The sequence below is a fragment of the Antechinus flavipes genome, chromosome 5 (genome assembly GCF_016432865.1).
Source record: "Antechinus flavipes isolate AdamAnt ecotype Samford, QLD, Australia chromosome 5, AdamAnt_v2, whole genome shotgun sequence".
NCBI classification, from domain to species: domain Eukaryota; kingdom Metazoa; phylum Chordata; class Mammalia; order Dasyuromorphia; family Dasyuridae; genus Antechinus; species Antechinus flavipes.
In genome coordinates, this window is record NC_067402.1 from 272527881 (window position 1) to 272548994 (window position 21114).

At 38.9% G+C, this 21114-nt stretch overlaps 1 protein-coding gene across 5 annotated transcripts in view; it reads right to left on the reverse strand.

The window, feature by feature from the left end:
• Positions 1 to 698: 698 nt before the first annotated feature.
• Positions 699 to 21114, reverse strand: part of ANKS1B (ankyrin repeat and sterile alpha motif domain containing 1B) — a 1349660-nt gene continuing 1329244 nt past the window's right edge. For 3 of the 5 annotated variants that reach the window (XM_052001623.1, XM_052001624.1, XM_052001626.1), the window contains 2 exons: positions 8872 to 9039; positions 699 to 2724 (listed from right to left, as the gene is read on the reverse strand). In XM_052001623.1, coding sequence (XP_051857583.1) covers positions 2614 to 2724; positions 8872 to 9039 — 279 coding nt within the window. In that variant the 3' untranslated portion in view covers positions 699 to 2613. The remainder of the gene's footprint in view (positions 2725 to 8871; positions 9040 to 21114) is intronic. The other 2 variants (XM_052001625.1, XM_052001627.1) reach the window with 1 other exon arrangement.

The window sequence follows — 21114 nt, forward strand, 5'->3', positions numbered from 1 at the left end:
TTTGACAGTGATTTGAGGAAAGCTCTTCACAGCTGTGTTCTGCCATGTGCCTGCCCACCTTATAAGGGGTTATTCAGTTTAATTAAGAGTATTGATTCCAGAAAAAAAAAAAAAAGAGTTGAAGGGGAGGGTGGAGGGTGAGTCTTGGAAGGAAGGTTGCCTTTCAGGGTCATTTTGTGTCCTTTCCTAAATCCTTGCCTCAGGTTCTTATCAGCTGTGTGACCCTCTGGGCAAGTCACTTAAGGGTGCCTCAGTTTCCCCATCTATAAAATGAGACGACTGAAATCCCTGGCCTTTTGAAGATACCTTCTAGTTCTAGAACCCTAAAGCTTTCTGATCCGTCTTGTTCAAGAAAAAATGGCGAGTTTTCTAAGTGCCAGTGCAATTTTCTGATGCCAAACTTGCCTACCTGTGCCACAGAACTACCCAGGTGGTCCCCATCACCTCACTGGCAGAGAACGGCCTTTGGGAATGCACCTTTTAGGGGGAACTATACAGAGCCATCTCAGGCTGTGAGTTCTAATTCAAGGGCGAGAGAGGGAGGCGTGTCAGTGTTCCTTTGTCAGCCTGAGCAGAAAGAGCAAAGAAGGGGATTCTGAGGAAACTCGGAACCAAGGGGAACCCCTCAGGCGTGGGCTTTTATTTTTGCTGCTCCCCAAATCTGGGAGTGGGAGGCACAGAACGATGCCAAGCATCAGTGACTGTACAACTTCCATTTTTATTATGTGTGCTTTTATAGGATATAAATAATGACAAAATTACAAAATTTATAACTGGAAGCCCAAGCATATTTACACATATGATTCTGTTGCAATGAGGCTATTATTTGCTTAGCTCCTATACAATTTCCTTTGGGTACCATATTTTTTTTAGTGTTATTTTTACTGTCAAGTGACTACATACATATCGACAGTGAATAGGCGAGATATGTACAAGGAACTCTTCTGTTCAAGTAATTTAATAACGGTATTAAAAGTTGGTATCACTCTGAGCCATAATCATATTCAACTAAATCGTAATCATTGACCAGTTCAAAATGAAGTTCAGTTATTCATCTTTGGCATTCACCAAGTGATGAACATAACTGAGCAGCTCAGTTAGATTTAAAATAAGGTTAATTAATTAAAAAAAACATTAAGACAACCACACAATTTATCAATATCGCTATAATGAACTTCAAAATGATTCACAATTTGACTGGTTAGAACAATATACAGTAAAATGCCAGTTTTGTCTATAATGATATTGTACTGTATTTTTTAATAATTCAGTTCTACATAAATATACATTATGGTATCATACAAATACTCCACAGAGACATTAAAAAAATTAAAATACCTTAAAGAAATGTAAGTAAATTTTATTTCATCAAATAGTAAGCAAATGGTCAATTCTTTTTGTTGTTGTTCATTTCAAGAAAAGTTTTATTACTTTGGAATTTCTTCTTTTTAGTTTTTTTTTGCATGTGTTTCATTTTGTTGCTTTTTTTTTTTTTTTTTAGAAAAAAGATTTTTGCAATAGAATTTTATCAACACTTTTCTCAAACACAGTCTCCACCACAGAAATCTCGATAGCAAGGTCCCTAGGTCCCGAATGTGTGTGTGTTTTTTTTAAGTACACGCCATAAAGATTTTAAAAAATATTTGCAGGGTTCACGGCTATCGGCAACATCCTCCATCTCAATGCTAGCTCTCTTTAATGCAGTGACTCGCCTACTTCTGTTTCTCTGCCTACACAGAGCAATTTGTGCCCCCGTGGCCATGACTGCTCCAGTTTTTTTTTTTTTAAGTGGGAGCAGCAAAGATTTCATTATGCAAAATAAAGCAGAAATATCCTGTAACATTTAACCTCTGTTCCTTATTGTTGCATCAGTGAGACATTCTTTTAATAAAAATATTTAATACAAGAGACACATCTGTGCATAAATTCCTCTTTTTTTAAAACCATTCTTAAAATTTAACTCTGTTATAGGATTAAAGGCTATCTTTATAGGCTATCATGACATAACTGATGACATAGAAAACTCACAAGTATAGAAATTAGGAAATGGAATTTCTTGGCAATTATTGGGATTTTTTTTTGTCTGCCTACGATAAATGATAGGTAGCAATTCAGTGAGTTTACAAATACTATATGGTGCAAGATCTTTTCTGATGTTCCTTTAAAACTGCCAATAATGAAAAAAGAAGCCCAAACTTTTGTATTCTTCGGCAACATTAGAGACCCTTTTAAAAATAATAAGAAGAATAAAAAGTACAATCTCCAAATAACCAACCAAAGATAGCATGGTGGCAAGAGTCACTAGAAATGCTGTGTGTGTATGTGTGTGTGTCTGGGGAGGGCCGGAGGAGAAGGATGGGAAATGGTGGTGGGGGGCTCTCAACTCCCTCCTCTTACGGATTGCAATGGGAAAGTCTTGGATGCATTCTTCGGTCATTGGTTCAGGAAGAACATTGCCAGAAATAGCTGGTGCGTGGGGCCTTTTGTGAGTGACAAGGCCACGCGGGCAGCGCAGACTTCCCCGTTGGCGGGGTGGAAAGTCGCCACAAAGGAAGGCTGGGCTGTGACTGCTTGGAGTGCAAGGCACAACAACGACGAGAGGGCGGTTTAGTATCAGAAAATTGTAGTTTCATACTTGGTATTTATTCCCCTTTTGGCTTCCTGTCCCGGTTCTACAATCCAGGGTAGGTTGGCGAGAGTCTTTTGTTCCGAAGGGTCTATCTGCTTTAAAACAAAGACATGGGCATTTTTACTTTAGGGGAAGCAAGCTCACCTGAAACAAAGTACTTTGCACCTGAAAATCTCGCCCTAGCAGTTAGTAATAATGCAATTGTTGCTATTACTATTATTTGTTAGATTGTTGTTCTCATTTGATAGATGGGGACCCTGAGGCTCGGGAAAGGATCTCAGATTTAAGAGCTGGAAGGGAATCTTAGAAGGCATCAAGTCCAAGCCCTTCTTTTTTACAAAAGAGGAAACTGCCTAGAGAAATGAAGGGCAACTAGTTAGCATCTCGGTGCATAGGGCACGAGGACTCATCTTTGCCAGGTCCAATCTGGCCTCAGATTCTTACTAGCTGTGTGATTCCGGGCAAGTCACTTAACCCATGTGTGCCTCATTTTCCCCAACTTGTAGTGAACTGGAGAAGGAAATGGCAAAAAATAAAATCAGTGCACAGCAGAGAACAAAAGAGAACCTAAGGAGAATGAAACATATAGTGTTTATTAGATAGGCTTTCTTAAAATGGAAATTTGTTATCTCATATTTTGAATCCTCCTTTATCCTCTGAAATGGAATCTTTTTTTTTCCTTTTCTGCTTTTTTTATTTTTCTATTTTGCATTTAAGTTTTAAATATTTAAGTTGAAAAACCAAAAAAAAAAAAGAGGAAATGGTAAATCATTAGCTGTGTGACTCTGGGTAAGTCACTTAATCTTGTTTGCCTGTTTCCTTACTTAGAAGATGAGCTGGAGAAGGAAATGTCAAATTAAAAAAAAAGTGCACAGCAGAGAACAAAAGAAAATCTACAAGGCAACAGAAAAGATGGACAGTTCTAAACTCAATGTATAGTGTTTATTAGATAGGCTTTCTTGAAATGGAAATTTATTGTTTCATATTTTGAATCCTCTCTTATGTTCTACTGTGTACGTGGAATCTTTTCCCTGCCTTTTCTGCTTTTTCCTATTTTCTTTTTTCTGGTTTTGTATTTGTTTTAAATAAATATGTAAATAAAAAAAAAAAAAGAGGAAATGACAAATCACTAGCTGTGTGATACTGGGTATGTCACTTAATCTTGTTTGCCTGTTTCCTCAATCTGTAAGGTGAGCTGGAGAAAGAAATGGCAAAGAATAAAGTAAAAAGTGCACAGCAGAGAACAAAAGAAAACTTACAAGGAAACAAAGAAAAAATGAACGATTCTGAACACAATATATAATGTTTAATAGATAGGCTTTCTTGAAATGGAAATTTGTTTCATATTTTGAATCTTCTCTACTGTTCTGCTGTACACATGGCAATCTTTTTTTCTTTTTCTATTTTGAATGTAAAAATTTTAAATATATATCCACAAAAAAGGAAAAAATGGCAAATTTCTATCTGTGTGATCTGGGCATTTAAGCTTGTTTGCCTCGGTTTCCTCATTTGTAAAATGAGCTGGAGAAGGAAATGGCAAAGCACTCCAGTATCTGCCAACAAAACTCCAAATGGGATAATAAAGAATCCAATAAACTGGGAAAAAAACAACAACAAAGTAGCTGTTAACCCAGCTGGTAAACAGCAGTTTGAGATTAGGATGATAGGATCATAGAGTAGAACTAGGAGGGACCTTGAAAGTCATTTAATCCAAGCCCACTTGTTTTATACAAAAAGAGGCTGAGTCTTAGGGAGGTCATATCTTGCCCAAAATCATGGAAGTTGTGAATATATCAGCAGTGAGATTTGAGGCTGACTTCTCTAAAGCCCAGGCCAATATTCTTTTCACTGGGCCATACTATGTCCAATACAAAAAATATTGAATTAGATGCTGATTTAGGAATAAAACCCAGTTTTCACAGGTTCTAATCTCAGGGCCCTTTCCCTAAGGCCTCTCATCAAGATTCAGTTGAATCTTGATGTTGAAAAATGTAATTTTGGACCAATTCTATTCCAAATTGAGATTTCAGTAAAATGATAACATACAGAGAAAAATCAAAGTCAAATGCTATAAAAGACAATATCAGGTTGGTGACATTTCCTGTAAGCTGGGGTATAACAAGGATGGGATCCTTGGGGTGGTTAAGAAGGCAATGTAGGCGATTCCTCAAAACACTCTATCGTCTTTTGGCCATTTAGAGGAATAGGGGTAGGAGGAGGATATGGTGAGTCGTAATGGAAGGAACACTGGATTTGTACTTGAGGGACTTGGTTTAGAATCCTTGTGTTGCCACTTTACTACCTGAAGATATTAAATGAAGATTTGACCAAATGATCTTTAAGTTCTTTCACTTTCAATCCTGTGATCCCTGATTCCCTGAACTAGAAAGCAGAAAAGCTAGGTGCTATTCTTAGCTCTTGCCACTAGTAGGTTTCCAGCAAGTCTCATTAACTAATTTGGGTCTCGGTTTACTCATCTGGAAAATGAGATTTAGATAAGAGAGTTTCTAGTTGGTGACTGTTCCTTAGTTTCCCTAATCTCTTCTGATCACCAATCCACAATCTTATTTTTTGGTTGCTCTGACAGCCTCCAAATCAAGTCTTACACACGCATGAGGGAGAGTTTCCACCAAGGTCATTCTTTGTTCGTTTTGTATTTGCTGCTATTGTGAGGTTCGTGTTGCTGCTTCAGGGCTGTGGGATTTGTGTCCATCTGGCAATCTTAAGAATAGATTTTGAGCTATGTACCTACTAGGCTACACTGAAGATTATATATATTTTCAGGAGCAACTAAATTTTCCTCAACAAGAAGGAATTGGAGCCAAGGGAAATTAATGTGAACAATGACACCAGTTGTGTGTGTGTACAGCAGATAGGACCTTGAGGCTGTGAATGTGCACCAATCTCCATCCTCCATTTTCACCGTCCCTGGTGGAGGCCCTTCAATGAATATTCTATCAGCCCTTATGCCACCCAATCTTTTATGTTCCTCAGAAAGATGTCTTAAGGGACCCGATTAGTGTTGGATGTAGGCACTTGGTATGAATAATTTTATCAAGCCAGCAGTGAAAATGGGCAGAGAGGTGTAAGGGAAAAACCGAGCAACACACAGAAAACTTGCTAATCATCTATCAATCCATCTCCAAGGCCTCAGAAAGGCAGCTGAACCGTGTTGGGTTGGCAGTAATCTTTAATTATCGCCACCTCTAACCAGGGAAAACTTTTCCCCGAAGCTTGGAAGATGTGTGTGTGTGTGTGAGAGAGAGAGGGAGAGAATATGTTTGGATGTGCAGCGATTGGGAAACTGCAATACCTGCGTGGGATGGTCTTGCTTGTCTAGATCAAAGATTAGATAATAGAACAGATTTAGACCGGGAAAGGACTTCAAAAGTAGAAAAGGTGGTAAAGTAGAAAGAACGCCAATTCAAGGTCTGGGGTCAAAATCCTACCCCTGATGCTTGATATCCTTATGACCTTGGGGGGAATCACTGAAACTATTTACCCATCTATAAAATGTGGGATTTTATTAGATTGCCATATGTTTGGAGGATTATAGATTTAAAGCTGGACCTTGGAGGCCCCTCAGCCCAGACTCCTCATTTTACAGAAACTGAGGTCCGGAGGGCTAAGTTACTTTATTGGGGTCACAAATGGGCTTCTAGATTTAGGAGGAGAATAGATCCTGTAGATCATGTTATAACGGTGGCATTTGAACAACATCAATGCTTATTAAAAAAGTAAAGGGAAGAGGAAATATATGCATGTCTAAAATGGATTTGGAATGGCAGAACTTGGACTCAGAGTAATGGGACCACCCTCTCACTCCCCATCCCACTTCAATTCTCTTCTCATTGAACTACACTATTGTCTCTATGGGGATACTAAATGGCACTGTTGTTAGGGAGGGGACTTGAGATCTCATTAGAATGGATTTCAGGGCCATCTAGAAGGCGCAGTGGATGAGCACCAGCCCTGAAGTCGGGAGGGCCTGAGTTCAAATCTGATCTCAGACACTTAAGATTTCCTAGCTGTGTGATCCTGGGCAAGTCATTTAACCCCAGTTGCCTCAGGATAAAAAGAAAAGAAAAGAAAAGAAAAGAATGGATTTCAGCACTTTCTCTAGGACACAGATTTAGAAAGCTGCCTAGTGCCAAACTGTCTCAGAGAGAGCCTTTGAAACCAGATCTTCCTAGCTTTTTATGAACAACTCCACACTGCCTCTGCTAGTTTGAGAAGCAACTCCCAACTATGGGCTGCTCTTACCAAGATAAGGCCTTAGAGGGATCAGGAGGCACACAATAGTTTTTAGGACCGGGATGGGGAAGGGGAGGAACATTGCTGAGGTTAGTTAGTGGAGAAAGAGAAAGGACCACACCTGTTGATGGGTCTCACCCCATAGCTCTGGGGGCAGCCGATCAAAGGCTGCCCATCCATGTGGTAGGGATGCGACTAACTCCCTTAGGTAAACTGAACATTCTCTACAAAGCACGTCCAGATCCACTATGGACACTGGCTTTGTGTGGAGATGGGAGTTTTATCCTGGAACAGGAGGCAATTACACTTGGATTTCCAAACCAGTGATCTTTTATATTAGATTTCCCCTAGACGTGTGATGGTTTTAGATTTATATGGAGAAAGCTTTGAAAAATTGGTTCCTGTATATTTTTAAGGTGGTATGGAGCAATGGAAAGAGAACTGGCCCTGGTGCTCACTGCCTGGATGATCTTGGGCATGGCACTTAACTCCCTGGACTCAGTTTCCCCAGCTGTAAAGTGAGGGGGGGTTGGATTAAATGATGTGCGAGGTTTCTTTAAAAGGCCCTGGCTCTATAATCCCATGTGTCTATCACAGAATGGAGGGATAAGCGTGAAAACTTTGCATTCTCAGCTCCATTACCACACATAGACATATGAACAGAAACACATACATGTGTATGTACAGATATGTACAAGACACACAAACATATATGTGGATATATACCTATGTATATGTGTGTGGACATGTAGGAAGAGAAGTTCCATGGTAATATTATATCTAAGGTCCAACCTATACCAACTAGAACGAATGCCTCTATCTACATGCTGATAATAGAAGGCAATTCAGTCAGTCAACGAGTATTTATTAAGCACCTACTGTGTGCCAGCAGCTAGAGTGGTCCATTGGATGGAGTGTTGGGCCTGGATTCAGGAAGATCTGCCCCTAGCTGTGTGACCCTGGGCAACTCACTTAGCCCTGTTTGCCTCAGCTTCCTTATCTGAAAAATGAGCTGGAGAAGGAAATGGCCAGCCACTCCAGTATCTCTGCCAAGAAGCCCCCAAAAGGGGTCCCAAAGAGTCAGATATGACAGAAAAGGACTAGACTTTATTGCCAGAAATTGAATGAGGCAATGGGGATACATGTACAAAGATGAATTCAGTTCACTCCACTCCAGCAATCATTTTATACATTCATTAGCTACTCTGATGAAGGCCAGACATTTGATGCTTTTACCAGCACAGGGTACAGAAAGGCTGGATTTGGAGCAAAAGGATCTAGTTTCAAATTATACCTTTGACATTTATGTTGTGACTTGGATCTAGCCGCTTTAGAACTCATTTTACTTATTTGGAAAATGATGGGATTGGACCAGAGTGCTTCGGAGATCCCCTACAGCTTTAGACCTACGAGACCATGATCTTTATGAGGCATTTCTCTACTCTGGACCTCAGTATTACCAAAGAAGTCCAGCTGGTCCCCGAGGTTTCTTCTAGCTCTAAATCTATGATCTTCCAAATTAAACGGAGTCTACAGCAGGTACCAAGGGAAAGGTGGAAAGCTAAATTCAATAAGGCTCTCGGGCTCATAGATTCATTACTAGAAGGAATCTAGGTGAGAATTGATTTTAATTCCCCTAAATCCAGAGCCAATATTCCTTTCCCTGAAGTATAAAGTGCTCTCTTGTAGACTGCTTTTCCCAAGGTCACATGGTTATATATTCAACAGATATTAAGTATTTCTCATAATAATACAAGGCATGGTACTAGCTGCCAAGCTAGAATTTGAATCCAACTCTTGGGTTCTAACTAATGCCCTTTCCCTGATGCCCACTGACTTCTAGCTAATCTGGGTGGTGAGGGGGGCGAATTATGGGCTATATCTGTGGTATTATTAAAACAGCACAGATGCTTGAGGAGGGAAAGAAGGGAAGGCATAAATACATGCCCAGGCTGGCTTTAGAGACTTGGGAACCCCCTCCTACTTACCACTGACTTGCGAATACTAACTCGCGGCTTGGGAATGGGCTTGGCGGGTTTGTTTTCGAAGCTTTCTGGGAGCGTTGAGGAATGCCCACCTTTTCTTGCTTGGAGCGCGAGCTGGTAGGCCACTTCAAATGCTTGTCCTAGTGTAAGTATGATTTCGTAGGCTAAATTCTGTGGCAAAAATGAAAGGGGAAAAAAGCATTTAAAAACAAGTCCATTTCAAGTGACAACAAATATCAGCAAACACTTGGTGGCAACACAGGAAGAGGTAGACTAAATATGACTTTGAACTATTTCATCTTTATGTTAAGTAATTCAGAAAACACCAACCAGAACAACACATTCTAGGACCAATTTAAGACAGCATCATCCCTTCCGAACTTTCACTGGTATTTCTTTTAAAAAAAAATGAAGAATTTGATGAAAGGGATTAGTTTTTCATTAGACACCCTAGTTTGTAACCTGTGGGATCCTCAACTTTTTGCCAGATGAAAAATAATTCTTTTCTCTTTTCAATTCAATAAACGTTAATTATGCAGAGCACTGTATTAAGCTCTTGGGGAAGAGGGAAGAACAGCTTAGGTAAAAAATATTCTGTACCCTCATAGAGTTTACAATTTAAGAATGAGATATGGTGCTGGTGCTTCTCCCAATTGTAGAATTGTGGATAGATTGAGAGCTGGGGTTGGGGGAGACTTCAGAGATCATTTGGTTATTTGCTATATTCATTTTACAGATAAGGAACTGAGGCCCTAGGGATTTAAATAATTTATTGAAGGTCACCCATTTAATGAGTAGTACAGGCTCTAACATTTACTCTTTATACCGTATTTCAGATGCCAAATGAAGGGCAGTAAAGGTTCTAAAATTTACTCTTTATAACGTATTTCAGATGCTAAATGGAGGGGGTTTGAAAATATACACAGAAGGTGCTATGATCATAGATAGTCTTATTGGAATGGGTTTAGATCTGGGATTTCATTTAATACACTTTCCAAGATGACATTGACATTTCTTGCCAATCTTCAAATGTTTAGGGAATCAAAGAATCATCAAGTTGAAAAAGACCTCAAAGTCTTATCAGAACAAGGTATCACTAAAGCTTTTTCTGCATGCTGATAACTCAGGGCAACTAGGAGAAAGTCACTTCAATCCAATTTAACAATATTTTACCAATTCCTCTGGAGCAGGTGAAGCAGTGCCAAAGACAATGATAAAAGCACAAAGAGTCCCTGCTCCCTAGGAGCCTACCTTTTCCTGAAGGTGAAGAGAGACAGGAACAAGTTGAATGCAGATAAATCAATGCAAATAAGATAAAAAGTAATTACAAAGTATAAGAAGCAGAGCTGATATATCCCACTGGGAATCAGCCCTGAAATCAGGAAAATCTGGGAGACAGAAGCCCTGGATTCAAATCTCAGCTCTGCTATTTATTACTGGGATAGGTCTGCTGGCTCCCCAAGTTGTAGAAAAATCCCCCATCCATGTGGTAGTAAGGAAGTTTGCAAGTTGGTGCAGTGGATAGAAAGAATTGGAGTTGAGTTTAGTTTCCTCATTGCCTACTCTAATTCCTTTAATCTCTTTCTCGACTCTTATTGCAGAGGCTAGTGTTTCTAAAACAATATTGAATAATAATGGTGATAGTGGGCAACCTTGCTTCACTCCAGATCTTAATGGGAAAGGTTCCAGTTTTTCCCCATTGCATATGATGCTTACTGATGGTTTTAAATATATGCTCCTAACTATTTTAAGGAAAAGTCCATTTATTCCTATTGGAGCTGAATTTAAATCCAGGCTCAGAACTTAGCTAGATGTATGACCCTGGGCAGGTCTTAACCCCTCTCTGCCTCAATAATATGGGGATAAAATAGTACCAACCTCCCAGGGTTGTTGAGAAGATAAAATGAAATAATATTTATGAACCACTCTTAAACCTTAAAGTACCATATAAATGCTAGTTATCATTAATATTCTTATCAATAATCTCTCATGCCTTCCCCACTTCCCCCACACACTGGAGACAGAGTCCTTCAGAGAAGTACGGGACTAAGCTTTTCTTTAACATCTGCATCTCCATTAAAACACAACCAACATTTTGGCTGCAGAGAAAGGCATTAGTCACTCAGACACAATCAGCTGCAGCAGCAGGCATAAAAACACTGTGTAAGTGGCGCCCAATTAAGTCTGCATGACTTGACATTTTCTGGTCTCCCTCTGGACAAATTTGGCACTTTATGACCATCTTGGTGAGAGCATCAGCCCTTTCTGAACTTTCCCTGGCATTTCTTTAAAAAAATTAAATTAAATTTTGGGGATAGCTTGTGTATTTATGTAAGTTCATGGATTGAGACCTGGAAAAGATAATATCTCTAATCAAATGACCTCATTTTTCACATGGGTAAACTGAGGCTTGGTTGTGTCAGTCATTGTACCACTGGGCTCGAAACAAAATGGAATTCTGGAGCAAGGCTCTTCTATGGGGGTGTCCTGGAAGAAATTCAAGTGGACATTCTCTTTTAAAACTCAGGAAGGATACTCGCTCAGACGAGAGTGCTCTTCTACCAAACTCTCCTAGAAACCATTACTCACATATAAGCAGTGCTTTCTGGGTTACAAAGAACTTTCCCCACCACAAGCTTGTGAGATAGGGAGGATCAATGTTACTTCTCCAGTCTTAAAAAAGAAAGAAACTTAAACTCAGAGGTTCAGTGATTCCAATAGCTTTCTGCGGCTTAGAGGCAAAGTCCCGAAGTCCACTTTGTCAGGTTTATTTCCCATCACTCCCCTATGAGACATGATCTCTCATCTCTACACTTATGGGTTGTTCCTTTTGGTGTGTCTCCCCTCTTAAAAACTCCAGCTCCCTCCCACGTATAGCTTAAGTGCAATCTTCTAAGGGAAACCTTTCTTGCTTCTGATAGCTCCCACTTCAAATGGGTGTGTGTGTATAATACATATTATATATATTTATTATATTCATATAACATAAATATATCCATATATGTATGTATACATATATAATATAAATGATATATAAATATATTATATAATAAATTATATATAAATATATAAACAAATAAATGTGTGTGTGTGTGTGTGTGTGTGTGTGTGTGTGTGTGTGTGTGTGTGTATAGGCAGAAAGACCTGAATTTGAATATAGTTATGGATAATTCCTAGTTCTGTGTATGTGAGCAAGCCATTTCACTCTCAGTTTTCTCATAAATTCTCACAAATTTCTCATAAATAAAATGGGGATGATAACAGCATCTACTTCTCAGGATTCTTGTGAGGATCAAATCAGATAATATTTGTAAAGTGCTTTGTAAACCTGAAAGTAGCATATAAATGTTAGCCGTTATTATTTCTCTCATCTCAGGCTCCCTCCTAAGGCTTCACAACTAGGAAATATAAGAGCTAGGTTTTGAACTCAGGTCTCTAATGCTCAAGCTACTATACCACATTTCATTTCAGTTTTAACTCTTCTGGAGAAGGAAATAGGAATGGAATAGTGTAAAACATTTCCTTTCTGAAATGGAAGCAATGGAGAAAACTGTAGGGTAAAAGGGTCTTAATGAAAGTGACCCATGGAAAATGAGGCAGACCAAGGCTAAGGAGGAAAGAAGGATGAAATTTAAAGAATTCTGAGGTCAGAGGCTTTGGATCCAAATCCTGCCTTTGAGGCTTATCTATGTGACCCTAGGGAAAACTCTTGCCGAACCTTAGTTTACCCATCTGTTAAATATGAATTGGTATTATATGGCCCCAATGGGACATATATCTAGAGGCCATCTAATTATAGGAATATAGGAAGAAATTTTAAATCTTTGATCTTAAGATCCTAGTTTAAAGATAAAAGGGATTTTAGAGGCCATTGAGTCCAGATCCCTCATTCTACAGACAAGGAAACTGATAGCCAGAAAGTATATGATACTGTCCAGGGTCACATAGCTCATAAGCATTTGAGATCTTTCAGACTGCAAGTCTAATCCACAATCCCAAACTGCCTCTATGAACCAAAATATTGCCCAAAACCAAGATATTGCCTTGACAGTTTTTGCACTTTGTGTACTTTGATGTAAGATGGAATCCTGGGAACAAATAAAATAGATATTATTAGGATGGATGTTGATTTGATGAGAGGTGGCAGTCTTAACTGGGGTACTTTCCCCGCTTTTGCTTAGGAGATGTTGCCCTCTGATGCTATATGTATATTTTGGGGTAATAAGGAAGCTTTCAGAGCCTGCTAAGGATCCCTCCCCCCTTTCCACCCCTAGCCCCAGTCAACATTGAATCAGCACTTGTTTCCATAGACGAGGCAGACTTGTACATTAACAATCCAAGTTTCCAAATGCTAGAATAATTTTCAAGGAGGTTTTGGAATCTACCTAAGACATTCACTTAAAAAAAGTAGACTCTTGATTTCATTCAGTGATCTAAAGAAGAGGCTGGATGACCAAATGTTTGGGGGCTATAAGCACGACTCCATGGTGCACTGGGTAGAAGGATGGACTGGATGACCTCTGAAGATTCCAGCTGACATGAAGTCTATGACTCTATGGTCCATGATACTGTAGCCTTCTGTCTGGTGCATTGATGTGGGTGATTGGGAGGAAAATTTCCAAAGTAAAAATGATGATAACACACACATCTTTAACCCTGTCAAGTCTTTCCTGCAATAATCCTAGAAGTGAATGAAGTGTCTAGATCATAGATTTGGAGCCGGAAAGGACCTCAGGGACCATTTGGTCAAATCCCTTTAATTTTCAGATAGAAAAACTGAGTGCTTAGAAAATATGCTTAGAAAAACCAACCCCTTCCATCCCCTTAAAAAACCCACAAACTAGTATCTTCAAGGTGGAAGTCAATGATGATCATTATTTGGACTACTGGCTTGTTTCAAATGATTTCCTCTTCATATGAGAAACACAGAGGGAAATGCAGCTGCATGGGAAACAGGTTAACAGTTCAGGCACTTAGTTTTTAAGCAGAGCCCAGGGTCAGAAAGCGACCATCAGAGGCAGCCAGCTGAGTAAAGGATTCAGCTGGGAGATGTTTGGGGAGATTGGCTGGTTCCAGAGTTTAATCCCCAAGCACAATTATGTTCAGGGTTTAACAGTATTTAGCAGTTCGGATGCTGGGTGCCTGTGGCCATCACACATAGCACTTGGGTTAGCAGGAACTTGGTTAATTCAGAAACAACATGGCCCTGGATTCAGACTCGGGAAAACATGTTCCAAATCCAGTACTCTATCCACTGGGTTCTACTGCCACACAGGTGATAAGTAATGGAGGCAGATAATTGTCCACTGCCTTGATTGTTTCCCCATTGACCGACAGTTACTGAGACAGTTGTCTAATTGCAAAAGCTAGATCTAGTATGCATGAATAGCAATTCTTGAATCAAAAAATATACCTATATATATGTGCATTTTGGGGGTAAAATATTTCTCTTATTTTGCTACTATCTTGGTTAGGATGGAAACTTCCCTTAGCCGCTGTTTGACTAGCCCCAGCACGTCCATCTCCTCCGTGTGACCTCACTTGGGGGATATAGGGAGGGGGTGCCTACTTTGCAGTTTCCCCAGGCATCCTGTCCAGGACCAGCTAATGCTCCAGACAGCTAAAGGGCAGCCTCCAGGCAAACTCTGTAGGAAGCATGTGAAGTGTGACCTACATTTAAGGATTTTAACACGAATCTTTAGAGAAGCTCAACAAACTGTCAAGCTTTAGGAAGAGAACCTTAACTAAGAATTAGGAAGATGATACATGGCTCTATTTCTCCAGAAGCCTGGAGATGAAACTGAGTTGACAAGCCTGAAACGATTGCTGTGGCTCCTTTAAGTTTTTCACAGGGACTGAAAGGCAGGCTCATGATTAGACCGAGTGATGTTGGAACCTAATAGTGGAAGGTACTAGGTTTGGAGCTGGCAGTGGGATGGAGTGCCTGTGGTTCAAATCTCACTTCGCTCACATTCCTGTGAAATATTAGACAACTCACTTAGCTTCTTTAGGACTCAGTTTCCCTATCTGCAAAATGAAAGGATTGAACCAAATGGCCTCCGAAGATCTTTTCAGTTTCCAAACCTATTATGGGGTAAAAGATATGGGAATTGTCATAATTACTATTTTTGAGGACAGAGTTTTCTTCTCATCATATTTCTTCAGGCTTTTTGCTCTCTCTCTATTCTTGCTAAATCTATTTTTTTTTAAAAGTCTCTCACATCGCAGAGTAAAATAACTTTGTGACTATGCTGTAAAGTCACAGAATTCATTGACATCACCCCAGTTTTGTGTGTCGCTCTCCAGGGTATTAGTAGGGAACTAAACTTGATAGATTAAGATGATAAAATGTAAAATGTTGTCTCAGGTTTCTGGATGTTCAGAAATTTAGTCTCTATAGTTCCTATAGAGACACCATTACTGATGAGCTTGAACTGGTGCTGAGACTTTCCAGAGCAGAGAGTGCTTGGTGACTGCTTGGTATTGAAAATTTGGAATATGGAGATTTTTTCCCCCCTCATTCCTTCTAAGGTTTATCACTTTGGGCTTCATACCAAAGGGACTGTCATCCGTTGGCTTAATAAGAGACTCAGAAAAGAGGGCAAAACATAGCCTGCTGAATTACACAGTCCTGTTTTTTTCTAATTTCTCTGGCACTGTGCTCCCCTACCTCGACCAGGCTTCTTTTATGAGAATTGACAGGGCCACAGCTCAGCATGGCAGGGCCACGGGCAACTCATGAAAGAAGTGGGCCAGCCAGGGTGGATGGGAAAAATGCTCTTGACTGTACTTTGCAAGGAATGCTATTACTAGTCAGAGGTCTTGGGGATAGAGAGCGTATTTAGGAAGGAGAAGCTGATCCATTTCAAGATACTCATCAAGAATATATGAGAAAAGATGAAATCCCAGTAGAATTTGCAGTAAAACTCTGATTAAGTAAAATATATATTCTGTAGTACTTTCATACATGTATATGTGTATATCAGTATAATTGACCAACATTTGTTAAGGGCTTACTATGTGCTGGGAACTGTGTATGTGTCTATGCATGTATATAGGGCATTTAGGTGGTACAGTGGGTAGAGTGCTGGTCCTGGAGATAGGAGGACCTGAGTTCAAATCTGACCTCAGATGCTAGTTGTGTGATCCTGGGTGTGTATATATATATGTGTGTGTGTATGTATGTAGACAGACATTTAAAATAATAGATTTACAACTTGAAGGGAATTTAGAGACCACCCTCCCATTTTACAGATAAGGAAACTGAGGCCCAGAGAGTTTAAATTATTTGACTAGGGTCATGCAGCTAAAATAAGTGTTTAAGGACAGAATATTTTGTCTACTTGACAGGATTTCAGTTCCTTAAGTATATGAACTTCTGCCTTTTCTCTTTAGTCATTGTATTTCCAGGTCTCTGCACAGTGCCTGGCACATAGTGGTTGCTTAATAAGTTCTTGTTGATTGAATACTAAAAAAAGGAAGGGAGTTGTTGATAAGTCTGGATAACTGAAGGTTAAAAAAGCAACTCTTTTTTGTTTGGAAATCTTCCCAATATATGTTTGTTTGTTTTTTTCTTTGTCACATAACAAGTGCCCTCCCTTCTAGGACCACCTGACTCCATCTGGAATATGTTGTCTGTCATATTAGAATGTAAGATCCCTGAGGGCAAGAACTGTTTCATTTATGTATTTGCACAATATACAAATCTGTATATTGTACTTGCACTTAGCACAGGTCCTGAGTACAAAGAAAGAAAGGACTTAATAAAAATTGTTGAATAATTGGTTACTTGTTATAGGGTAGAGGGAAGAAGGATTTATGGAGAAATGACTGACGTAAAAAAAGGTAAAATATATTTGTCCACTTCTCTGCCTTAGGACATAGAATAAGGTTCATGCATGGAAAAGGTTGTAGTACCTCAAGATCATCCATCCTTCTCAAGATAAATGATGGTTATATTAGACTGTAGAAAAGTTTCATGGCCTAGTGGAGAAAGCTAGTCTTGGAGCCAGGAAAACATGGGTTTAAATCCTCCTCTGACATATAGTCTATGTGACTCTGGGCAAGTGAGTTACCCTCTCAGTTCTATAGGCAACTCTCCATAAATTGGAGACCATAAATTACTGGTAAGATGCCAACCTGCATTGGTAGAAGGAGGTTTCCTCACTTGGAAGTTCCTTATATTAGTGAAATCATAGGTCTAAACTCTAATCCTATAAGACTATAGTTTGTATGTGTGTGTGTATATTTATATATATATGTTTAAACAAGATTGGACTGAATGGGTTATTATGCCAAGATACAGGTGGGAGGTGTGAGTAGGGCAATGGATCCATGATCTCATTATGACTATGACTATTCCCTGAATGCTTTTGATCTTACGTAAGCCTTGTCTGTGTTTTTCCTCCCTTATGACCCCATTTGGGGTTTTCTTGGTAGAGACACTGGAGTGATTTGCCATGTCCTTCTCCAGATCATTTTACACATGAGGAAACTGAGGCAGACAGAGTTGAGACTTGCCCAGGATTGCACACTAATAAGTCTGAGGTTGGATTTAAATTTCAGATCTTTTTAACTCCAGTCCAGTAGAGTGGAGTAGAGTCCAGTGCTCTATCAATGTGCCCCCTTGCTGCCTTCAACTCTTTTGTAAGAGATTTCATACACTTTGCACTTAGCACAGGATTGGGTTTTCTCCTCTCTATTATACAGCAAAAGTTGGAAGGGCCCTAGATGAGTAGTTAAATGCCAGATCACACAGGCATTAAGTATCAAAGGCAAGATTTGCATCCTGAAGTCTTCTGACTTCATTCTTCTTCTTACTGAACCACATTAAGTTTTGGCCCATTTTTCAAGTGATTTAGGGTGCAATACTTGGTCAGTCCTGGAGACTGAATGTAAATTAACACATGATATGTTTACTTTTTTCTTCTGTTTTTTTCCCTCTCTTATGGTTTTTCCCTTGTGTTCTGATTTTTCTCTCCCAACATGATTTATAAAGAAATGTGTGTAAAATGAATGTACATTTATAACTAGAAAATTAAACTATAAAAAATACTTGGTCAGTTCATCTGTTATTCCTTATTCTAGCTATATATAGATGATTGGGGAAATTTTATATATATATAATTTCCCCAATTATCTGTGGCATAGAATGGCGCCCATCTCACAGAGAAGAAGCCCTTTTATGGCATAATCACAAGTGGCCATTGAGCCTCCATCTAAGCACTTCCAGAATAGGAATAGCTAATTTCACATCTGGACAGCTACAATTGTTTCAAAGCTCTTCCTTCTATCAAACCTACATTTGTCTCATGGTAACTTCTGCCCCAGCTCTTCATTCTCCTCTCTCTCCTACCCAGATCTTGACATCATCTTGCTGGAATGTCCTTCACAGATTTGTGGAGTAAGCTATTTGTGTCTTGATGAACCTGGATTTTTTTTATAGATCAGAGATCTCTGGCACATTGGATAGAGTACCACCCTAAGAATTAGGAAAATCTTGGGTATAATTCCCTCCTCAGACACTTAACTAGCTATATGACCATGGAGAAACTTTGCTATTTCTTTGACTCCTTCAGTTTCCTTATCTGTCAAATGGGCAAAATGATACCACCCACAACACACCATTGAATTGGAAAGTACTTGGCCACCCCTTAAATATAAATATTATATAGCAGGGAAATAGTATTCTTTTATAATCTGACATTAAAATGTAAAATAACGATCTACTCCATCCTCCAAACCCCTAGAAAACCTGATTGAAAAGCACTGGAATCATCTAGGGCTGACTCCAAAGAGATTTGAGGAGAAGGAAGATTAGCTAGTGATTATAACTTTGAGTGGAGATCATCTTGAATGTATATAATTAAGATTACTGATTCGTTGTCTCATTACTTCTCAAGTAATAGACTTTCAACTGCTCTTATTACTTCCATTCTTTCTCCACCTCTAATCTATTCTTTACACAGCAGATTCAACAATTTTCTAAAAGCAGAGGCAGAACACTCTCAGTGGCTCCCTAGCTGCATTAAATGCCTTTCCTGGTTGAGATTGGTTGCCTGTAATCTGATTCCCTAGCCTATCTTGCTGACCTTTTTAACATTGCTTTTTGGCTTAATGCTGTTTTTTACATTTCAGCCAAATTGAAATTCTAGCATTTCCTGATTTTTTTGTTGCCCTTTCATACCTCCATATATTTTTATAGGCCATTCTCTAATCTTGACATGCATTCTTTCCACCCACTCAATCAACAAGCATTTATTAAGCATCGTGCCAAGTTCTGGGGATACTTGTTGAAATTCTTTTCTTGTTTTAGATTAAGCTTAGATGCCTGCCATCCTATTTCCCCAGTCCTCCGATAGTGATCTCTCCTTTCTCAATTTTTCTGAAAGCATTTTTGTTCATATCTTTTATTTATCCCTATCAAATCCTGTCACATACATATTATTTGTGTATGTCTGGGTTGTTATTAAATTGTAAATAACTTGAGAGCAAGAACTAGCTCCTTTATCACCTTCGGATTCTTTTTTTTTATTGTAGTAAGTTTATTTTTAATATACATTGATTTATGAACCATGTCAGGAGAAAAAAATCAGAGCAAAAAGGGAAAATTATGGGAGAGAGGAAAAAAAAAAACCAGAAAAAAGAAGTGAACATCACATGTGCTGATTTACATTCAGTTTCCTTAGTTCTTTCTCTAAATGCAGATGGCATTTTCTATCTAAAGTTCATTGGGATTTTCTTGGACCACTGAACCACTGGGAAGAACCAAGTCTTTCATAGTTGATCATTGCACATTCTTGTTGTTGTTGTGTACATTGTATTCCTGGTTCTGCTTGTTTTGTTCAGCATCAGTTCATGTAAACTCGCCTTTGGATTCTTGATATGCCTGATATAATATATATTGATATGCCTGATATTATATATATATATATATATGCCTTTACTAAATCATTAAAAAATAGCATTGTAGCTTTAGGGGACTAGGTCATCTAATCCAATCTTCTATTTTACAGAAGAGGAAACTGAGATCCAGAGAGGTAACTTGCTTAGGGTCACATAGCTTTTAAGTTTTTGAGAATGGATTCATGGGAGCCTAGATTTAGAGTTCAAAGGGATCTTAGAAGCTATAGAATTAAATCCCTTTCTTTTACAGATGAGGAAACTGAGGCACAATTAGGCTAAGTGACTTGTCCAGAGACCAGGTATTTTAATTCAACTTTACAGATGAGGAAAGGGAGGCAGGTAAAGTTTGAAGGACTCACCTAATTTAAGACATTAGATCTAATCAATATTAAACTATTGTATTTCTAAGACTGTCAATTTATGGGAGAAGATGCTGTAAGCAAAGCTTAAAATTGCGCTAAGACTTCTGGACCTTGCCATATTTTAATGAATAAATATATGTATTTTTTAATATTTTGATGCCTCTATGGGTCCAGGAAAGGCACAAGCCAATAGGAGGCAGCCTGGTGCAAAGAATGAGAAAACCCTGGGTTCTAATCCTGTCTCTTGATTCTTGCTGACTGTGTGATCCTAAGTAAGTCATTTTTTTTTTTTTTTTCCTGAGGAAACTGAGGTTAAATGACTTGCCTAGGGTCACAGCTAGGAAATTTAAGTGTCTGAGGCCAGATTTGAACTCAGGTACTCCTGACTTCAGGGGTGGTGTTCTATCTACCATTTTCTTTTTCTTAATCTCAGTTTCCCCATATGTGTGACCCTAAGCAAGTCATTTTCTTTTTCTTAATCTATTTCCCCATAGTAAAGGTAAGAATTATATTTGATGACCTCAGAGATCACTTCCAACTCTAAACCTAGGAACCTAACATATTTTAACCCAATTTGTCTTTCTGTTCCCTTGCAGTGAAGACAGGGGACAAGAATGCTTTTAGTAATAGAGGAGAATTAAAATCCTTTCTATCTGAAACATTAGGTAATTCTAATGAATTTCTTCTTTCAAGAGGAATCAGGATAATATTCCACTGTTCTGTTCTGTCTGGGATCTTTTCTGTAAAAACTGACATTCTTTTCATTCAATAAACATTTATCAAGTGTCTCCTATGGCCAGGTGTAGTGCTAAGTACTGGACTTTTTTGATTTCATTGGTAGTCATGGACTTTTGATGAGAGAACTTCTACTAGTTCAAGATGGCACTTGCCCTTCCAGCTTCTAGTCTCCGAGAGCTGCTCAGAAATGCTGAGAAGTGAAGTGACTTTGCTCATATTCCTACTAGATGTGGATTCCAAC